The sequence below is a fragment of the Pezoporus occidentalis genome, unplaced genomic scaffold (genome assembly GCF_034315485.1).
Source record: "Pezoporus occidentalis ecotype Australia unplaced genomic scaffold, CSIRO_AGI_Poc_V1 ctg45, whole genome shotgun sequence".
Taxonomy (NCBI): Eukaryota; Metazoa; Chordata; class Aves; order Psittaciformes; family Psittacidae; genus Pezoporus; species Pezoporus occidentalis.
This window is the reverse complement of record NW_026915780.1, coordinates 3,955,894-3,975,337: the sequence shown is the minus strand read 5'-3', so window position 1 is coordinate 3,975,337 and position 19,444 is coordinate 3,955,894. Positions and strand designations below refer to the sequence as shown.

At 49.4% G+C, this 19,444-nt stretch overlaps 1 protein-coding gene across 2 annotated transcripts in view; it reads right to left on the bottom strand.

Moving 5' to 3' along the window:
• Positions 1 to 19,444, bottom strand: part of FAM53B (family with sequence similarity 53 member B) — a 48,880-nt gene that overhangs the window by 27,419 nt on the left and 2,017 nt on the right. Inside the window, exons 1-2 of one of the 2 annotated variants that reach the window (XM_062635237.1) lie at positions 13,692 to 14,184; positions 1,189 to 1,421 (exon numbers count right to left, since the gene is read on the bottom strand). In XM_062635237.1, the coding sequence (XP_062491221.1) occupies positions 1,189 to 1,257 (69 nt within the window). In that variant the 5' untranslated portion in view covers positions 1,258 to 1,421; positions 13,692 to 14,184. Of the gene's footprint in view, positions 1 to 1,188; positions 1,422 to 13,691; positions 14,185 to 19,444 lie in introns of those variants that run through there. The other variant, XM_062635236.1, reaches the window with a different exon arrangement.

Sequence of the window (19,444 nt, the reverse complement as noted above, 5' to 3'; positions counted from 1 at the left end):
TTCATATATCTTTTATGCTCAACATGCCCATTTAGGGCTAATCCTCCCAGATGCTTCCTGCTGTGTTCCTGCACACCATTATCTGAGACTCTCAGTGCAAGAATAGCCTTTTGGTCTAATTCCTTCTCTGGCTATGACCATCTCTTCTGGAGGACAGAGGAGCAAACATCCACAGTCAGCTCTGGGCTTTCTCAGCCCCATGGCCTTGCTTGTCCCTTCCAGCATCATTTAGTCTGTCTGCTGCTCTTCATTTGCTCTTTTGTTGACTGCTCAACCAGCGTGGTTGCATTTGCATCAGTCCAGGCTGCCAGCAAGACTGTTATGTACTACAGCACTGCCCTTTGCCATCTCACACTCAATCCTGCTCCCCACTTACTCATCCATCTATTAATGATGAGCATCTGTTCACTGTTGGTGAAGCAACTTCTCACCCATGTTATTCAAGGTGTTGATACAATGTTTTTTCTATTGTTTATTTCATTGCATGCTTACTGAAATTCATATATGCAACAGCCACAGCACTCCAATCAGTCCCTAATCCCCTGCTCCTTGGATATTAATGCAGCTCGGTAGAAAACAGTGCTATAAACCATCTCCTGTGTTCAGCTCTGGGGCAACAGGAGCTGTTGGAGTGAGTGCAGAGGAGGTCATGGACATGCTGCAAGGGCTGAAGCAGCTCTGCTCTGGAGCCAGGCTGAGAGAGCTGGGCTGGGTCAGCCTGGAGAAGAGAAGGCTCCTGAAGGGGAGACCTGAGAGCAGCTCCAGTGCCTGAAGGGGCTGCAGGAAAGCTGGAGAGGGGCTTGGGACAAGGGCCTGTAGGGACAGGCCAAGGGGAATGGCTTTAACCTGCCAGAGGGGAGACTGAGATGAGCTCTTAGGCAGAAGCTCTTCCCTGTGAGGGTGCTGAGGCACTGGCACAGGGTGCCCAGAGAAGCTGTGGCTGCCCCATCCCTGGCAGTGTTCAAGGCCAGGTTGGACACAGGGGCTTGGAGCAAGCTGCTCCAGTGGAAGGGGTCCCTGCCCGTGGCAGGGGTTGGAACTGGATGAGCTTTAAGGTCCCTTCCAACAGAAACCATTCCAGGATTCCACAGTGTGAAGATCCAGCCCTGCAGCACAAGAAGCCCTTATTATAAATCTATGGCAAAGCTGTGGCAAAAGAGTTTTGAAGAAAGCTCTCAGGAAGCTTACCAGCTCAGTCCTGCTTGTTACGGAGTCAGCACCTTTGTTTTGCCGCGGTTTGGTTAAGATCATCACCATGGTAATGCAGTCCTGACGTGGAGTCCATCAGGGTCCAGGCGAAGGGCACCAGCAGCTGAGGTCTGGTGAAGCTCCTCTTTCAGTCCATGTTCCTCCAGGAAAGGTTCAGCCCCACCAGCTCCTTGGGGCATGTGCAGGAACAGCCTCTGGGCGTGGAAAACTCCCTGTGTGCATACAGAGAGAACAGCTTTAAGGGATGTGCCTGGGGGATGGAGGGTGGGTGCGCTGAGCTGGATGAGTTTTGAGGTCCCTTCCAACACAAACCAGGCTGGGATTCTATGAGAAACTAGATTTCTGATGGCTCCCACAAGGGTTTGGCTTCTCTGTGAGCCTTCAAAGCATCTGTAATTTGAAGAGCTCCGTCTCTCATACAAATACTGTACTAATGTCTTCTTCACCTGAGTTTTCTCTAACCTCTTTCCTTTCCTGTGAGGGTTTAGCCATGTCCCTGTGTGCATACAGAGAGAACAGCTTTAAGGGACGTGCCTGGGGGATGGAGGGTGGGTGCGCTGAGCAAGGGGTGAGAGCTGACCTAAAAACACCCTGAGGGTGGCTCCTCCACAGGAGTATTTATGTTAGAGTATGAAACATTGCTGGTGATCCTCTGCACCTCATCAGCGCAGAGCTGTTTCACAGGACGAGTGACGGCGCGAGCTGGTGGAAGCATGTAAAGTGCATGAGGTGATCCGGAGGTACAGAAGTATTTTAGGTAGACAGACAGACAGACAGACAGACAGACAGACAGACAGATAGATAGATAGATAGATAGATAGATAGATAGATAGACAGGCACACGGATAGGTAGGCAGGTAGGTAGATAGATAGATAGATAGACAGACAGATAGATAAATAGATAGGCACACGGGTAGGTAGGCAGGTAGGTAGGTAGGTAGGTAGGTAGGTAGGTAGGTAGATAGATAGATAGATAGATAGATAGATAGATAGATAGATAGATAGATAGATAGATAGATAAAGAGATTGATTGATAGATGGATGGATAGATAGACAGACTGACAAATAGATAGATAGATAGATAGATAGATAGATAGATAGATAGATAGATAGATAGATAGATAGATAGATAAAGTTTCTTCTGAATCTTCCCTTCAATAAAGGGAACTCATATCCCCTATACCGAGGATACCAAGCTGTGAAAGAAGGGCTCATTGAAGCCCCAGGGTTGATCTCACAACAGCCCTTGCCCCCACACCAACTGGGAGCAGATGTCCAGCAGAAAAAGCCTTTCCAGCATTATCAGGACTGTGAAATCCCCTGGATGCCCCCATCCCATCCCAGTTACTCCCTGATTCCCAAACCATGAAGAGCCCTTTGGGGAAAAAGCAAGGCAAAGAGTTGCCTACAAGGAAGGGGAGAGCTCCCAGCCCTGACATCCTCAGGGCCACACCAGACCTCCTGATCCTTACCTATTCCTTAGGTAGGAAAAGCTAACGGCTGCACAATGAGCACATGTCAAGAACTGCAATCCAGGCTTACAGAGCACCACCCAGACCTGACCATCAGCTCTGCCTCACCTCCTGCCATCCTCGTCCATTAATTTACTCTGTGTAAAAGCAGACAGATTGCACTTCAAATCTGATTATGGAAAACAGTGTTTTCCCCAAATCACTCCTCTAATCGTGTTTTGCTATTTGCCTTGCAGTTAACAACCAAAACCACCGTTTGCACTGATCTTGCTCCATGCAGTCAAAACCCAACTGTGACATTTAAGGACAGTATTTGAGAGTATGCCTCAAACAAGTATTAAACCTCATTGTGAACTGATACGGCTTCTGTTCCCAGCTCATAAATCATCTTCCCTGTGTTTACTGGGATTAGAGCTTGTGATGGTGTTATCAGTAGCTCATTTGAAGGCCAGCTGGCTGGTAAAGAAAAATCACCTTCTATTCTTGTGTGAGGATAAAGTTCATGCAGAGTGCAAAGCCAGGAGTGGGAATCAATACATATCCCAAAGATTTACCCTTCCCAAGGGCCCCTGCTACAGTCTGCAGCTTCTTATGAGACCCTGGTGGGTTTATGATATGCAATTTATTGGTAGCTTCATCATTAACTTCTGGGCAACCCAATGACCAAATGGAAACCGACAAATGGAAAAGTAAAGCTTTTTAGACCATCAAAATGACACAGTCTGTGAGCCCAGATCACGTGTTTATGCTATTTATATATTGTATATATGGTATTTATGGTAGCCCGGGCTCATGCGAGGAGATTATGACGCAAGGGAGGATGGGGTGGCTGAAGGACCAGTTGACTAACACAGCAACGTGTCCCCATCACCCCCAGCGATGCTGGAGCCAGCTCAGGCACCTCTGTTACAGCAGATGGACCCCCAAGTTCTGCTCAGGAGCCTCCCCCATTGCTGGGGATGGCCTGGGGACATCAAGCTCTTTGCCAGCAACAAGTAGATAGGGCCACTGTACGGTCATTAAGAAGCTCCACAGGACTTCTACACTGCTGCATTCTGATGGTCCTTGCATCAAACCTATTGGCATGCAGCAAGACCTACAGGTCCTGTTCAGGAGGCATAGCTTCTTACACCAGGCTCTGAGGAAACACAAGGCCAGGAGATGCTCCCTAAAAAGAGCTGCATGTAAGAGGGAAAAGATCCTAGAACTTCAGATTGGTTTGTGTTGGAAGGGACCTTAAAGCTCACCAGCTCCATGTCCCTCTTGTGCTGATGCCCCAGAGCTGGACCAGGACTGCAGGGGGGGGTCTTCCCAGAGTGCAGTAGAAGGGGAGAATCCCTTCCTTCTGCTGATGCTCACGCTCCTTTTGACATGATGAAGATGAGGAGTAGGGGGCTCTGGGAGGCTCCAGCCTTCCCCCAGCACTAAGGAAACCCCCCAGAGTGGTGCCCTGCTGCTCCCTGCACCATAGCGTAGATGCCTAAAACACAGGACAGGGACTAAAACCACTCAAGGTCTATATTTTTATCTGCCACAATCTTGGCTGTCCCTGATCCTAGCACCAAACAGGGATGCTTGCTGCAGGGCTGGACTCACTGTGCTTGGGATGATGCTGGGGCCATCCCCAGCACGTTGGCAGTGTGGGGAGCGAAGATGAAACAACCTTCCGAGCAGCACAAAAGCAGTTAAGCACAGCTCCTCGTTAACAGGGTATGATTCCTCAGGAATAATTACCTTTCCCTAGGGTAATGGTTAATGTTGGTGCTGCAGACTCCTACACACACCCGGGCGTGTGGCAGCCAGCGGGCAAGAATGGCAGCAAGTACAGGCAGATGCTCCCTGCCCGTGCCGGACAGGCTGCAGCACACACCACTCACACCTCCCTGTTCCACTGCATCTAATGCAATAACACAGCCCTAGTGATAACAAATCAGCAGTTAACATCACCCAGTGTTGGGTCCGAGGTGCACTTTTAGGTCTGGGCTCTTGTTAAGTACCTCTTGGCTGGGGTTTGAAACCATCCCCAGTGAGAAAGTGCAATAAAAAGGAGCAAAATGGGATCTTTGGCTCCTCATCCCGCTTCACCAGGCTCCTGATACATGGTGTGACCCAGCACAGTCCTGCCCCGTCATGTCCCTGGGATGCAAACAAGTGCTGTGGGATAGAAACACTTCTGCAGAGCCGGGATGGGCTCCCCATCAACTCAGAGGAGGAAACTACTGCGTATTTATAGACTGGAGGCTTTCACACACACACATATGCTAATGAAAAGATGCTCTTCAGGGACCATTCATTATTTTAAGACATGTATTTCCTGACTTGCAATCAGATAAAGGAACTATCTTCATCCTGTCATCAAGGTTAAGTTCAGACATGGGCCATGGCCACTGGGATCAACAGGATCTCCTGAGCTGTACAGAGCACTCACAAGCAGCTCTAGCGCATGGAAACACCCAAACCATGATTCTTCCATGGGCATTGCTTCAAAATACAGGCTGAGAAGAAAAGACCTCAGGATTTAGCAAGCTGTTGGGTCTCTGCCATGGCTGGAGGGAGCCTGAACAGTAACCACTATCATAAACCCACAACCCAACCCCAGCGGTACTCTTCATGAAGACTGAAGACCAGAATCACACATTTCCACTTGTGGGATCGCCAGCCCCTGTACAGAAAACATTCAGCCTCTAATAGTGCATCTCCAGACACACACACACTGACATAAAATCTATTTACAGGCAGAAAGGGATGAGAGGAACGAGGAGCCTGAGCTGTATTTTGCATGTTGATACACCTTGCAAGCCATACAGTAGGATCACCCTCGGAACATCAATCATCTGCCCCTGTGAATTATTAATGTTGTTGAAAGCCTCCAGTGAAAAGCCACGAGCCATACAGGACCCTGCTCCCAACCCCATGCTCCAGCACTGATCCCTGTGCTGCGCCTGAATATTCCTTCAGGACTGCACATAAAGTCTTCCTAAAGCCCTGCGAGAGGACAAGAGAAGCATTCCTCACCTTTGCCTTCTGAATAAAACCGAGAGGTGCCCATCCGTCTCCAGGCAGAGGATTCCCAGCCACTTCCAAAGAGCTCCCAAACACACTGAAAGAGGAGGAAGGACAAACACCCAAGCCCAGCCTTCGTCCCTGGCGTAGCTGCGGACTTGGCTCCATCACTACCAGTAGCGTCATTCCAAAACACTACAGCACAACCTAGGGCAATGCTTTGGCTTAGCAAGAAATATTCCTATTTCCACACCATAAAGTCTGGCTCTAGAGAGCCAACGCTGATGCTATCCACAGGCACACAGAGTTTCGGTAGGCAAGGCTGGAGCAAGCCAAGTGTCGCAGCTCAGCGCGTCTTCCAGCAGCCGCTGCCCTGAGGCTTACCCCAGAGCAGGAGGGTTTGGTAACGCCGGTTCATAAGTTTCAAATGCCACCAAAGGAGCAACAAACACGAGAGAGGGAAGACACAGCAGTTTGATCTACACAGCTCTCTGAGAGGAGATGCAATAAATGCAGCTTGGCAGAGGAAAACACCAACCTCCGAGTGGAAAACAAGGGGCTGAGCAAAGAGCCGCTGTGATTGCGGTATTGGTTTAACGCAGTTTAGACCCACACGTCTGAAGAACCAAACCTCACCGCTCCAGGCCAGACTCTGAGCATGGTCCTAAGGCTTAACCACCCTCTCCTCACACCAATTAAACCCAAATTCCCCTCCTGCTACGCAGAGCCCCAGTTCTCCATGCGCACAAAGGGCTGTGGAACCCAGCACACCACAGTCAATCAGCCCACCTTCAAACACTACAGGGGACTACAAGGAAGTGGGAGATATAGCCAAAACTGGTTACTGCAAGTGGAAATCGTGGGGTTTAAGGCTTTCTACAGCATCATGTTACAATCTTAATCCAAACAAAAGACCTTCCCCCCATTCCCCATCATTTTGCTTCTTAGGAGGGATTTGGGGCCACATTGAGTCTCCTCATTGCACTGCCTGCCTCACCACCAATGCTTTGGTCAATCTTCAGCTTGTTGGTTTATTGCGTTATAAATCTGGAAAAATCCTGGAAGCCTGTCATTTGCAGGTAACTACATGTGGGTTCATTCCTTCACTCAGGCAATAATTTGCCTTCTGCACCAGGACTATGAGGTGCTCAGCTCTGGGAGGCTTGCTCCCCTTGCTCAAGCACTCTGTCACACCATCAGTGAATCCTGCTTTCATTGATGGGTTACAATCCTCCAGTAAGAGTGAAAGATGCCATTCACAGCCTGAGAAGAAGCCTTCACACTCTGAAAATGCCCCGTGGACAGGTCCTGAGTAAACAGGATCATGAGTCAGCACACGGGACTTCAAAGGACAGGAATTTCCACGGATGCAGCCACGTCAGGATCATCCCTTGGGACTCTGTCAAGACGCAAGAGCTGCCCAGGCTGCCCAGCCATCAGTGCACAAAAGCTGCAGCCCTGCCCCGTCTCACCCTGAGCCTGCAGTCACCTCCTTCTGCTCCACAGTGTCATCCCCAGCTCCTGGAGGAGAAGGGCTCTGGTGCAGGAGACCATGCATCCTGCAAGGCTCTCCCGTCCAACCCGGCAAGGACTGAGGCTCACCACATGCTCCAGGTACTCAGAAGTCACCAGCCAAAGACAAGGAATAACGCAGTGTCTTCCTCTGCCTCCTGCTTGCAGCTCGATGACACTTTTCCAGGGCTAACAAGATAAAGATGCACTTTGAGCATCTTTACTTAATAACTAAAAGCCTTGCCTACACTCAGCATCTTTAACAGCCAGCATAGCAAAAGGGAAAGCAGCAACAGGTTGTGTTCAAGGTGACCATTGCTCCGTAGGTCTGCATGGCTTCAAGAACCACATCACCTCTTTGCTTACAATCAACAGCTTCATGCAGGAATGAGGATCTCACTACCACAGCCCAACATTCACGTGTGCCACAGAGCTGCCAGTGCAGGGCAGCCCAGATGGAACCAACCTCTATAGCCACACTAATAGAACCCACAGCCAGAAGCAGCCCAAGGCTGACTGCAACAGCACCCATCTATAGGGGTTGCATTAAGAGCAGGGAATCCCATGTACAGCCACTGAGGATGGACAGGTGCAACCTTACAGAGGTCTAAGATTAGCCCTTACTAGCAGGAACAACGGATGTACCAGGGTCCTGCCCACAACCAGCAATTAATTCCTAAGCAAATAGAAGTCTTATTTCGATCCAATCCCTCGCTCCAAATGCCTGGGCATCGCTTCAACCTGACGACAAAGGCAGCAGGTCTCTAACGCCCTGAACCCCAAACCACACATCCAAACCTACCTAGCCTTTATGGAGAGCCTGGAATCCAGGCTCACACCCAGATCTACATGTTTGGGTTGGACCTTACGGACAGGCAAGCTCTCACCAAAAATAAGAGCAATTAAGGAAAATTACACACCATCTAGTTGAGTAAAACACATCAGGTTTATTGCCCCCGTGCTCTCAGGGAATAGGAGTGGCAGGGGGAAGACTCCCTTACATAGGAGGGGCGAAAGGGACTGAAAGGATAAGGAAGGGGCAGAGGTGCTTTGTCTCAACATCTTAGCTTGAAGAAAATGGTGCTGGCAGTGACTTTGCCTTTTCCTCCCTGGCAACTGAAAAGGAAAAGAAGAGAGCAAAATTAGTCATTGCAAAACAGCAACCGGGAAGCGAGAGGTGTGAGCGAGGAGACGGCCGGTCTCCAGCAGAGAGGTGCCAAGTAGATGTGCAAAGAGGCTGCACAGGACCCAGCTTGCTGCACAAAACCTCATGCATGATAGGTAAAGAGAAGAGCACACACATCTGGAGCACTAACTCCAATATCCCTTGGCTGCACATCCAGCCTGCACACACGTTTTCCAGGAGGACCAGCATCAGATCTTCATCAAATGGTCTGTGTTGGAAGGGACCTCAAAGCTCATCCAATTCCAGCCCCCTGCCATGGGCAGAAACACCTTCCACTAGAGCAGCTTGCTCCAAGCCCCTGTGTCCAACCTGGCCTTGAACACTCCCTCCTTGGCCACATGCAGGACTGATGTCCAGCTTGAGGGTGTACTCTCAGCACATTGCTCTGCCATGGAGCAATGCTGGGGCCAACTTAACACAGACCCACTGTAGCACTGGGAGCAACACAAAGCAAAGCTCAGCCCCATGAGCCCAGCAGGACTGGCCCCAGGGGAATGCAGCCCTCCCAGGAAGCACAACTGGTTTGGAGACACACACTGCCAGTATTTCTGCATAGCACCATATGGATAAAGTATCCTACAGGATGCCCTTAGTCCAAACAACTGTATACATGGCACATTCTCTTCAAGCAAACCTGCAATCATTGCCTAATCTGCTCGAATTTTGAGTAGTATTTCCAAGGAATACTGGAAATACTGGACCAAGGGTTGTCTGTGAAGCAGAGCAGCTGAAGTAGCAGCAGCAGGTCCCGCAAACCATCTCACCTTTCTGCTCCCCCCCCAAGTTGTGAGATTTACGACAAGAATCTGCAGTGCTCTGTGAGACACTGTGAGTGTTGGCCATGCTCCCAAAAGCTGAGGAATTGCTGAATTGAGAATTGCTCTACTGCTTAATCTCAACAACCAGGGATGCTGAACAAGCCAGCAGAGTCCAGTTTACTTTTAATTACCTCTCAGAGCGTGCTGCTCTAGTAAACAGACACAAAACCCACTAGTTCTTGTTTCTTCCTTATGTTCTTTGCCCATATACAACCTGAAATGGCTGAGATGGAGACAGCAAACACAGCCTCACCATGCCACTTCTACTGATTCGCTTCTCAAGCATAAACAGTTCCAAATAGCACATTAATGCCTACCTCTGTAACACAATGTTCACCTACTTACAGCCAGGTAATAATGCTCAGAGGGCTAAGGGGGTTTCTTGGCCAGCCCGGGCTTCTCTCCTTGCTCCAGAGCTCTTGGGGTCTCTGTAAGAAGCACATCTTGGGGCTGCAAAGTGACTGTGATGCTTTTTGCTCATCACTGACCACCAAAAGCCCATCACATGGACCAAGCACGAGTAAGATCTGGGACATCTCATAGTGCAATTGAGGAAACCTTGACAAATGCAAGAACATCACTGCTCTCAGAATAGATTTGGATACTGCTTGCAAGTCAGGTTTCTCCCTTTTTGAGGCTGAGATGGAGAGCTGGTAAAGGCTGAAGGCCCCTAAAGAATGACCTGAATTTAAAGCAGGGCACTACTGGGTGTATGCATTGATTGCCAGACTTCACATCATCTCCTACCATTTCTCCTTCATGGATAAATACCTCAAGAGTGCAGAACCATCACTTGAAGCCCAGCAAAATGATCACTTAGGACCTTCCAAACCTGAAGTGATCTACCTGAACTAAGCAGGAAACACTTTAAGAGTCCCAAATGCTTCCACCAGACAGCTTCTGTGCCCACACACAGGGTACAACACGTACCCGCCACCGCCTGCAAACCCTATGAGGCCGCTGTTTGCATTAGACAAAAGCACTCTGGCTCTTGGGCAACCTCTGGGGTTTCATTCCTCAGCTGAGAAATAGCTTTCAAAGAGCTCCTTGGCTCCTGAAAGACAAACCTAAAGCCTTTAGTAATCCTCCCAGCGACTGCAAGGCACATTTCCCTGCTGTTTGTCCAGTCGTTGCCATCAACATTGGCAAGAGGAAGGTACAGCAGCGGCACGGCCATGGAAGGAAGGAGTCCTCTGGGGCTGGGAAACCTTTGCCCACGCTGCCACCTCCATCTCTCCAGCACACTGGGAATGGATTTCCAAGGCCTGCATCTTCCATAAATCTCTTTAAGGAACGAGGAGCCAAACATCTGTGAGTTGTCTGAATTAGTGTGAATCTGGCAGACTGAACAGCAAACTTGTATCACCCCGCAGCCTTCGAATCTCTTGTTTTCCTCGGGTTCATTAAATACATAACAATCTGTTACCACAAGACAGTTCCTATGTGCATGGGCTGCCAAGGAGCTGGTTTTCATAGTGCTGGTGGAGATGGGGAATGTGTGAGGAGGAGAGGAGGGCTCTTCCTAAGGCAGCAGGGTAAGGAGAAGATGGGCTGTATCCACCCTGCCTCCTCCAGCAACTGCCCACCACAAGGCAAAGGCTGTCTCTGACATGTAAACCTGATGCATAGAATCACAGAATCAAAAATGGTTTTGGTTGGAAAGGACCTTAAGATCACCCAGTTCCAACCCCCTGCCATGGGCAGGGACACCTCACACCAGACCATGTCATCCAAGCCCCCGTGAACAACCTGGCCTTAAACACTGCCAGGGATGGAGCATTTATCACTTCTCTGGGCACCCTGTGCCAGCACCTCAGCACCCTCACAGTAAAGAACTTCTTCCTTATATCTAACCTGAACTTGCCCTGTTTCAGTTTTAACACATTACCCCTTGTCCTATTGCTACAGTCCCTGATGAAGAGTCCCTCCCCAGCATCCTTGTAGAATTTTGGGAAGCTTCAAAGGGAACAGAGCTTAAGAGTGTGAGACAAGCAGAGGGAGATGCCTTCAAAAGCCAAGGATGCCCTGCAGCATCATCCAAACTGGGATGATGATGCTCCATTCAGGAGAACTGGATTCTGTGAGGGTTATTCACACTGGTGAGCAGAGCCCTGGGCACAAAGCATCCCTGAAACTGGAGTTTTCCACTGCTGCTGGGCAAGCCTGGGGCCCAAGCATGCCAGGAAGGCATCGCCAACACCAAGCCATGGGCAGAATGTTGTGATGAGGAGTAGCACTGGAGGCTTCACCTTCCCTCAAAAGAAGCCTTTCGCTACAAGGAAGAAGTCAAAGCAAACACCCTCTCACCATGTTTACCCATTCAAATCAAAGCCAAAGCAGCACCGAAACGTGCCCGACAGCATTTCCACGGAGTCATTCATTGAGAGCTTGGACTTGGGTTTCAGCTTCTAATATAGCAGGGAGACTGGAATAATCGAGAATCTGTTGCTCTAACACACTGTGAACTCCTGCGAGGTGTCAGCAGCACGTAGAGCCCAAACCTCCTGCAGGTTTGGCTCCTTCGGGTGCCCGCCAAGGGAAGGGCAGTGAAATGCCTTCCCCCATTCCATGGGGTACAATGAGCTGCCTCTCAGTGCCCCAAAGAGAGGTACCCACAGTGCAGACAAGTAATTCTTGCAGAAGACAATATTCCCAGTGTTAGTATGCTTTATTCCCTGGGGATGCCCAATTCCCATGCAGCAGGAGCAGGGCAGGATGAGCCCCACTGTAGCTTGGCAGCCATAAAAGCCCAGATTTTGCAGCTCATCTTGGAGATGGGGGAAAAAAGGGTTAAAAATAAGAAAGTAAGTGGAAATGAAAACAGTCCCTGCTTTTATTTGGGCTGGCAGAAACACCATCCTGCCCAGCCTTCCTCGAGCTCATTTATGGCAGTGTGAACATGCAGTAAAGGCAGGGAAAAAAAACCCAGCTGCATTTTCCACCCCAAGAGTCTCCATCTCTGGGTAGTCTCCATATATCCCTCTTTCTCCCACCTCAAAGGTGAAAATTAGGAGGAGAAACAGATTCCTTTGTGCTGTGCAAATGAGAAGCCCAAAGGACGGAGAGGTCTGGTCCCAGCAGCAGCGTGGTGTAAACCAGGAAGCATCCTGAGGAGAACTGACCTAAATCATGCTGCATCCCATCCTGGCTCCAGAGCTTCCAGTGGGCTATCGGGAAGGGAACAGCGCCAGTGCACAAACATGAATGATTGCCCAGTACGAACAGGGCAGCAAAAATGTCCACCTTCATCCCATGGAAAAATACATAGCAACTTCCTACGCTAATGAGTGAAGGAATTAATGGATCCTAGAGTTTGTAACTCATTATGAAGCCCTTAAAATAACACCACCACCTTAAAATGCATGGGGATGCAAGTTAAACATCAGTCTGTTAGGAAACCATGGCAGTGGGTTGGAACTGGATGAGCTTTAAGACTCCTTCCAACCCAAAACCATGCTAGGATTCTATGAAACAAGGCACAGATCCTTTTCTAGACATTAAGGACAACACTGACAACATTGCTCAATCAGAAAGAACGGCAGGAACACCATGCATGAAGCAGAAAAGGAAGAAAGAGTCAATATATACTTTAACACCACGCTAAGGACAAAGTAGAATGATATGGTCAGGTTTGTCAGGAGTAACTGGGGATGATATTAAACAGCAGGCACTAAATATAGCTCTTCCTTAAACAATAGCTCCGAATAATTTACACCTTCAAAGTTTATAAGATCCTGCCAAAACCCCTCCGGAGCTGTGACCGCTGATGCTCCCAGAGGACAGGCACAGCCCTGAGAAGGAGCCCTGCAGAGCTCAGGTTTCTGTGCAAGGACGGGGAGCCAGGAAGCACAATTACCAACATAGAGAAATGAGCTCTCAGCTCACTGATGTCTTTGTGCTGGGAGAGGGGAGTGCTGGTACAACAGACTTCATCAGAGAGCACAGACATGGGTGACAGTTACCGATAACTACTTCACTGACACATCTCAGACAGGCCTGCAAATAAACCAGCTTCAACAGAAACTGGGCTTTCACCTTCTGCCATGTAGTATTTCTGGCAACAATTGGGCAGGAAAGGGGAAAATCAGTGCTGTGTAAGTGACTCAAGACTGGCAGAGAACAAAGTGACAATACAGAATGGAGAGAAGCAAGCAGCATGGTTTTAATGGAGATGTTAAGATCATAGAATCCCAGCCTGGTTTGTGTTGGAAGGAACCTTAAAGCTCATTCAGTTCCAGCCCCTGCCACAGGCAGCTCCTTCCTCCAACTCCTTCCACTAGAGCAGCTTGCTCCAAGCCCCTGTGTCCAACCTGGCCTTGAACACTGCCAGGGATGGGGCAGCCACAGCTTCTCTGGGCACCCTGTGCCAGCGCCTCAGCACCCTCACAGGGAAGAGCTTCTGCCTAAGAGCTCATCTCAGTCTCCCCTCTTTAAAACTTAAAAGCCATTAAAGATACTGCTTAAGAAACATATTGCTTAAAAGACACAAACCTCAAAGACAGGGGCACATCCCCAGGCTCCAGCACTGCACAGGCATGTGGGAGATGGGACCATGGGCTGGATAAATGTGAGATCTCCAGGAGGATAAGAGATGGCATTGCCTGTGTGCTCTGCACCCCACAACCACTACAGGCACTGCACTCAGGCACTACTAGAGCCTTAAGTAAAGTCTGATTAAGGTCTGAAGATCCCAGGAGTAACTGAGGAGCACCTAAGACACAGGTACAGCTCCATGGGGGAAATGTTAACTGCTCAGGGACACCCTGGCTGCCTTCAGAGAAGTAAGAAGGTCCAAGCAGGTCCTTCAGAGGGAGCAGAGCAGCAGTACAGCACCCAGCGCTGCAGGAAGTCAGAACTACGCAGATTCCAAGTGAGGGCAAAGTGCAACGTGCTCCTGAACAGCCCATGCAATAAATGACCAGCAGAACAAATGGCTGCGGTGGGTTCTCCATCAGCACTCTGTCTGCATCTCTGCACTGGATGGCTTTTCTAGAAGACATGCTCCAGCAAGAATTAATTCAGAGGACTACTAAAACTGGTGATACGATACATGGAGCAGTCACCAGGAGCGTGACTCTCCTGCCTCAATGCCCTTTGTCTAAGTTTGCTGTTGCATCCCCATCATGTCCCAGCACAGTCACTGGGGTGGCATAGTGAGGACCAGAAGGGAGGTTGCAAAGCAGCCCCTCCACAGGCTGGATGGGATCTTGGTTTGGATCTAACACAGCCCCTTTTAAACCTGCCGCCTTCATGGTGTATCGTAGGGGTACGCAAAAGATAGGCACAGGAAGGGCACTGACAGCACAATCCATCACATTGGACAGTTGGATTCTTTGTTAAATTAAGTTTAAAATACTTAATAACTAACCCAAAACCTCCATGGGAAAAGTAACCTATCAACAACGTGAACCATGGGCAACTGAAAAAGTGGGTGAGAGTCTCTAAATGGAGCTCTTTGCCCAGAGAAGCTGTGGCTGCCCCATCCCTGGCAGTGTTCAAGGCCAGGTTGGACACAGGGGCTTGGAGCAAGCTGCTCTAGTGGAAGGTGTCCCTGCCTGTGGCAGGGGTTGGAGCTGGATGAGCTTTAAGGTCCCTCCAACCCAAACCAGGCTGGGATTCTATGATTCTATAGTAACTAAGTCTTCATTAACCATGATGCTTTCACTCCAGGAAGTACCATCCATCACACTGTATTCCAATTATAACACAACTGATAGCCCAATAGTGAGCCAATCTTTACCTAAATTAATGAAGAGGAAACAAAACTGAATGTGGATGGTTTTAGCACTTTCTGTATCTTTATAATTGCAACGGATCTTCAGTTTTGGCACACAATTGTAGCTTTTGGCATCTATTGAACAGTATTAAAACTTGCCCTTTCAAAAGTATTCATTTCTAACAGCTTGGACAAAGAAAGCATGAGATAATGGGGTTAATATATACTTGAAGTGATTTTACAGCATCGACAACTATTATGCAGCACACCAGGAGGCTGTTTTCAGTAACGTACATGTAAGCACACAAATACAAAACTCAGTCATTGCAACTTTCCAACATCACTTGGAACAAAAAATAGCTACCAGCACCCGGCCTAACTGTGCTGCTAGGCTGCCATAGAATCCCAGCCTGGTTTGTGTTGGAAGGGACCTTAAAGCTCATCCAGCTCCATCCCCTGCCACAGGCAGGGACACCTTCCACTAGAGCAGCTTGCTCCAAGCCCCTGTGTCCAACGTGGCCTTGAACACTGCCAGGGATGGGGCAGCCACAGCTTCTCTGGGCACCCTGTGCCAGCACCTCAGCACCCTCCCAGGGAAGAGCTTCTGCCTAAGAGCTCATCTCAGTCTCCCCTCTGGCAGGTTAAAGCCATCACACCTCTTCCTATCCCTACATACACTTGCAAAAAGCCCCTCTCCAGAGTTCCTGCAGGCCCTCTTTAGGTGTTAGAAGACTCTCCAGGCTGAACAACCCCAGCTGTCCTAAGCAGAGACATGACCAGTTGTCTTCATTAACAGTTTTCCTTCCCTAACATTTCCCAGTGGTGCAGAATAGCGATAACAGCAGTGGAACAACTGGGGCAACTGAGGCAGAGGAGCATCAAGGACAGAAAAGAAGTTTCTTAAACGCAAGGTAAGTGCATAACATGTTTCCATTTGTCCCTGAGGAGCCCTTGCATTTAGAAGCAGGATGCAGGGTGCATATCTTGACCCCCCCAGTCCAGACTAGACACCAATGCACCTTGACAGCAGCGATGTCCTGTACTGTCACCCCAAGCCCCTTTTCTCCTCTGCCATCAGAAAGCGTTTTGGTCCTTGCTTTCGAGGGCTGGTTTTGAGCAGTGAGGGAAAGCAGGCTTTCCAGCTGCTGGATCAGAGCTTGCCAGATTCCATCTTTACAAACCCTCGGAGACGTAACGATATATAGCACAAAACAGCCACAAAGTGAAACTCTTCTTTCGCTCCGGTCCCATACCTACCGCACAGCACAAGCCCTGAAATTTGGCTGCTGAAAGCAAAAGCTATGGCCAAGATCCATGAATATAGGGAATGATACAGCCCAAGGGATGCTTCAAATGGACTACAGAGGAGTGACACCAATGATGCTGCTGTATTTAATCCTCCAAAAGCAAAAACCATGACCAAGTTTCTCTTGGGTGCTTTTTGGTTTAGGGGAAATGCACAGAAACTCAATGCACCAGAACAGTTTTTTTTTTGCACTGGCTCAACCAGTTCTTAAAATACTACTCAAATATGGCAATTATGGAGACAAACTTGCCTGAGTGCTCTCCTACCCACGGGTGCAGGGACCCACAGCCTGTGGTACCGGAGCAGCCACACTTCATGCAGGCTTTGGGGCTCCTCCAGGTCAGTCTGATGCAGGCTCCTCCTTCCATGCACTTCAACTTCTAACATATCTCATCTTATTTGTTTTATATAGCACATGTTAGAGCATAGAATCCCAGCCTGGTTTGTGTTGGAAGGGACCTTAAGTCGCATCCAGCTCCAACCCCTGCCACGGGCAGGGACACCTTCCACTAGAGCAGCTTGCTCCAAGCCCCTGTGTCCAACCTGGCCTTGAACACTGCCAGGGATGGGGCAGCCACAGCTTCTCTGGGCACCCTGTGCCAGCGCCTCAGCACCCTCATACTGAAGAATTTATTCCTAATGTCTAATCCAAATCTACCCTATTTCATCTTAAAGCCACTTCCCCTTGTCCTGTCCCTACAGGCCCTTGCCCAAAGCCCCTCTCAAGATAGATGCATAAGATGTGGTATCTTACATATGAACCATATCAAACTTCACAGGCTTTGACTCATGGATCAACCACCTGAAGCCAGAACAAACGCTTGCGTTAAATTAACTCCATGATGACACTTAATGCTCAATGCCCACTTCGCCAGTTGATGACTAAAGGCTCCCACATGCAAGCCTGCGCTATCAGAGCTCACACCAGCTTGGCAGGCCTTCAGAAACAACTCCTGCTTGGGAATTCTTGTCTCTCTGGAGGCAGCCAACTCGTAAAGTCTGGAAAAACAAACCAGCCCGTGGATCTGCTCCCTGATTCACCGCACCAGAGCCACGCTCTGCACTGCTGCTCTGCACACCCAGCTGGGTCGTGGGCAGCCAGGTGCACTGTGACCTTGGAAAAGTCCTTTTTCACATTACAACGCTGCTCATAGGGATACTTGAGTGCAGCAGGGTTGCTCTGACCTCCTCCAAGGAATTTATGGAAGGTCTCATCTCCATAGAGAGCTGTGCTGGGGAGCGGGCTCAAGCAGGGAGCCTTGCCCAGGAAGACTGATTGCCCCGTCAGGCCCAGATGAGTAAGTAGCAGGATGGAAAATTCCCTTCCCTTTGCCTGATCAGTTTATATTTAGCTCTCTGGGGAGCAGACGTGCTGGAGGAGCTGTTGGTTTGGTGGTGTTTTAGCACAGCCCCACAGGGACCCCTGCAACACAACCTACAGTGTGCTAGGGGAGGCTGCCAGTGGACGGCTATTGCCACAACACTCCACCACTGCATCGGGCCAGGCACGGAGGACCACGGGTAGACACAGCCCTCTGCTGCTCAACAGCCCTCCTCCTTCTCGTTGTGTTTCCCCGAGTCAGCAGCTTTGCTTCCTCTTCCTCCTCCTGCCCGTTTTGGGGGAGAAAAGAGCAAAAATAAGTCAGCCAAGAGGAGAACTTGCTTGAGGAGCTTCAAAGGAGTGACCTCCTCAGCTCCTCTGATGGACTGGTCCCCCCATGGCCACAGATATAAATGTGGATTGTCATTCTGGAGGTGTTTTCACCCTAGGGGAGAGTCCTGCTGAGTGCAGACCTGATGCAGAGGCTCTGCTTCCCCTCTTGCTCTTCTGCAATGTGGGAAGGAGACCCAAGCCCTCCAGGCTGAGCTCTCCAAGGAGCTGTGAGCATCTCTGGCACCTAGCCCTGCCCCAGCCAGTCGGTCCAAAGTCTGCTCTGCCACAGATTAACATTTCACTGGGGCTATTTCCCAGCAAAACCATTCTATAAACCATGTGAAACGGGAAGGGAACAAACCCAAAACCAACCCTTTCAACCCAGGGCGTCCTCTTTTCTACCTGACATTTGACAAGGGAACGACAAACTGCATCCATCCCAATGAAGATCGAGAAACTCTACAGCACATGATGAGAAGGAAATGAAAAGGAAGAACAGCCTCAAACCACACAGCTGTCATTTGAGAATTCAGGAGTCAACCAGTAATAATAAAACGGACAAACTGGATTAAACCTCATCCCCTCTCCATCAGCCTTAAGGCCACGTATTTCTGCACAGAAATATGGGTGTTCGGGCAAAAAGGTGTATGTCTCATTCTATCTAAACCTGTCCACAAGCAAAGCAAGCCTCTGATACTAAAAACAGTGAATTACATGTAATTAACTGAAGCAGATTTGGGGAATTATATCAGTTTATGTCCACCTATTGTTGCCCAAAGAAGTGGTTTATGCTCCATCCCTGGCAGTGTTCAAGGCCAGGTTGGACAGAGCCTTGGGTGACATGGTTTAGTGTGAGGTGTCCCTGCCCATGGCAGGTTGGAACTGGATGATCTTAAGGTCCTTTCCAACCCAAACCAGTCTGGGATTCTATGATTCTATTTGCATGTTTATGCACATGTATTGATGTATGCAGGTTCCCAAAGCTGAAAATTAGCCTCCATCAGCACTGGCTCTGCCCCACAGCCTGCCTGATCTCCATAGATAAACATCTGGATCTCACTCACACAAATCAATTATCTGCTGCATTAATTCGCCCTGATTTTCCATGCAAAGTTCTGCATTCAACAGCCTGATCTTCCTCCCAAAGGCCATCTGCTTTCTATAACTGGTGTGGTTTCTAAACACCTTGGCCCAGTGCAGAGCTGGGAATTGCCAGATTTCCCTCCCTGCTCTGCGTTTAACCTGGAAGTGAGGAAGTCTGGATCCAGGGATTCTATTGCAGAGCCGCCAGCACGCATGGCCATGCTCCACGTGGCTGTGCTCGGTGGGGAGTCCTCTTCTCTTTTGAAGTGGAGAGGTGGAAACAATTCCACAGCAGTTTGTTTAGACTGGGGTGTCTGCTTGGGGTTTTTTCCCCCACTTTTGAAAGCAAGGAGGTTGTGTCCTTCTCCCATTAAAGTGCTTCCAGCATGGGGTGAACAGGCTGTGAGGCTGAGAGAGCTGGGCTGGGTCAGCCTGGAGAAGAAAAGGCTCCTGAAGGGGAGACCTTAGAGCAGCTCCAGTGCCTG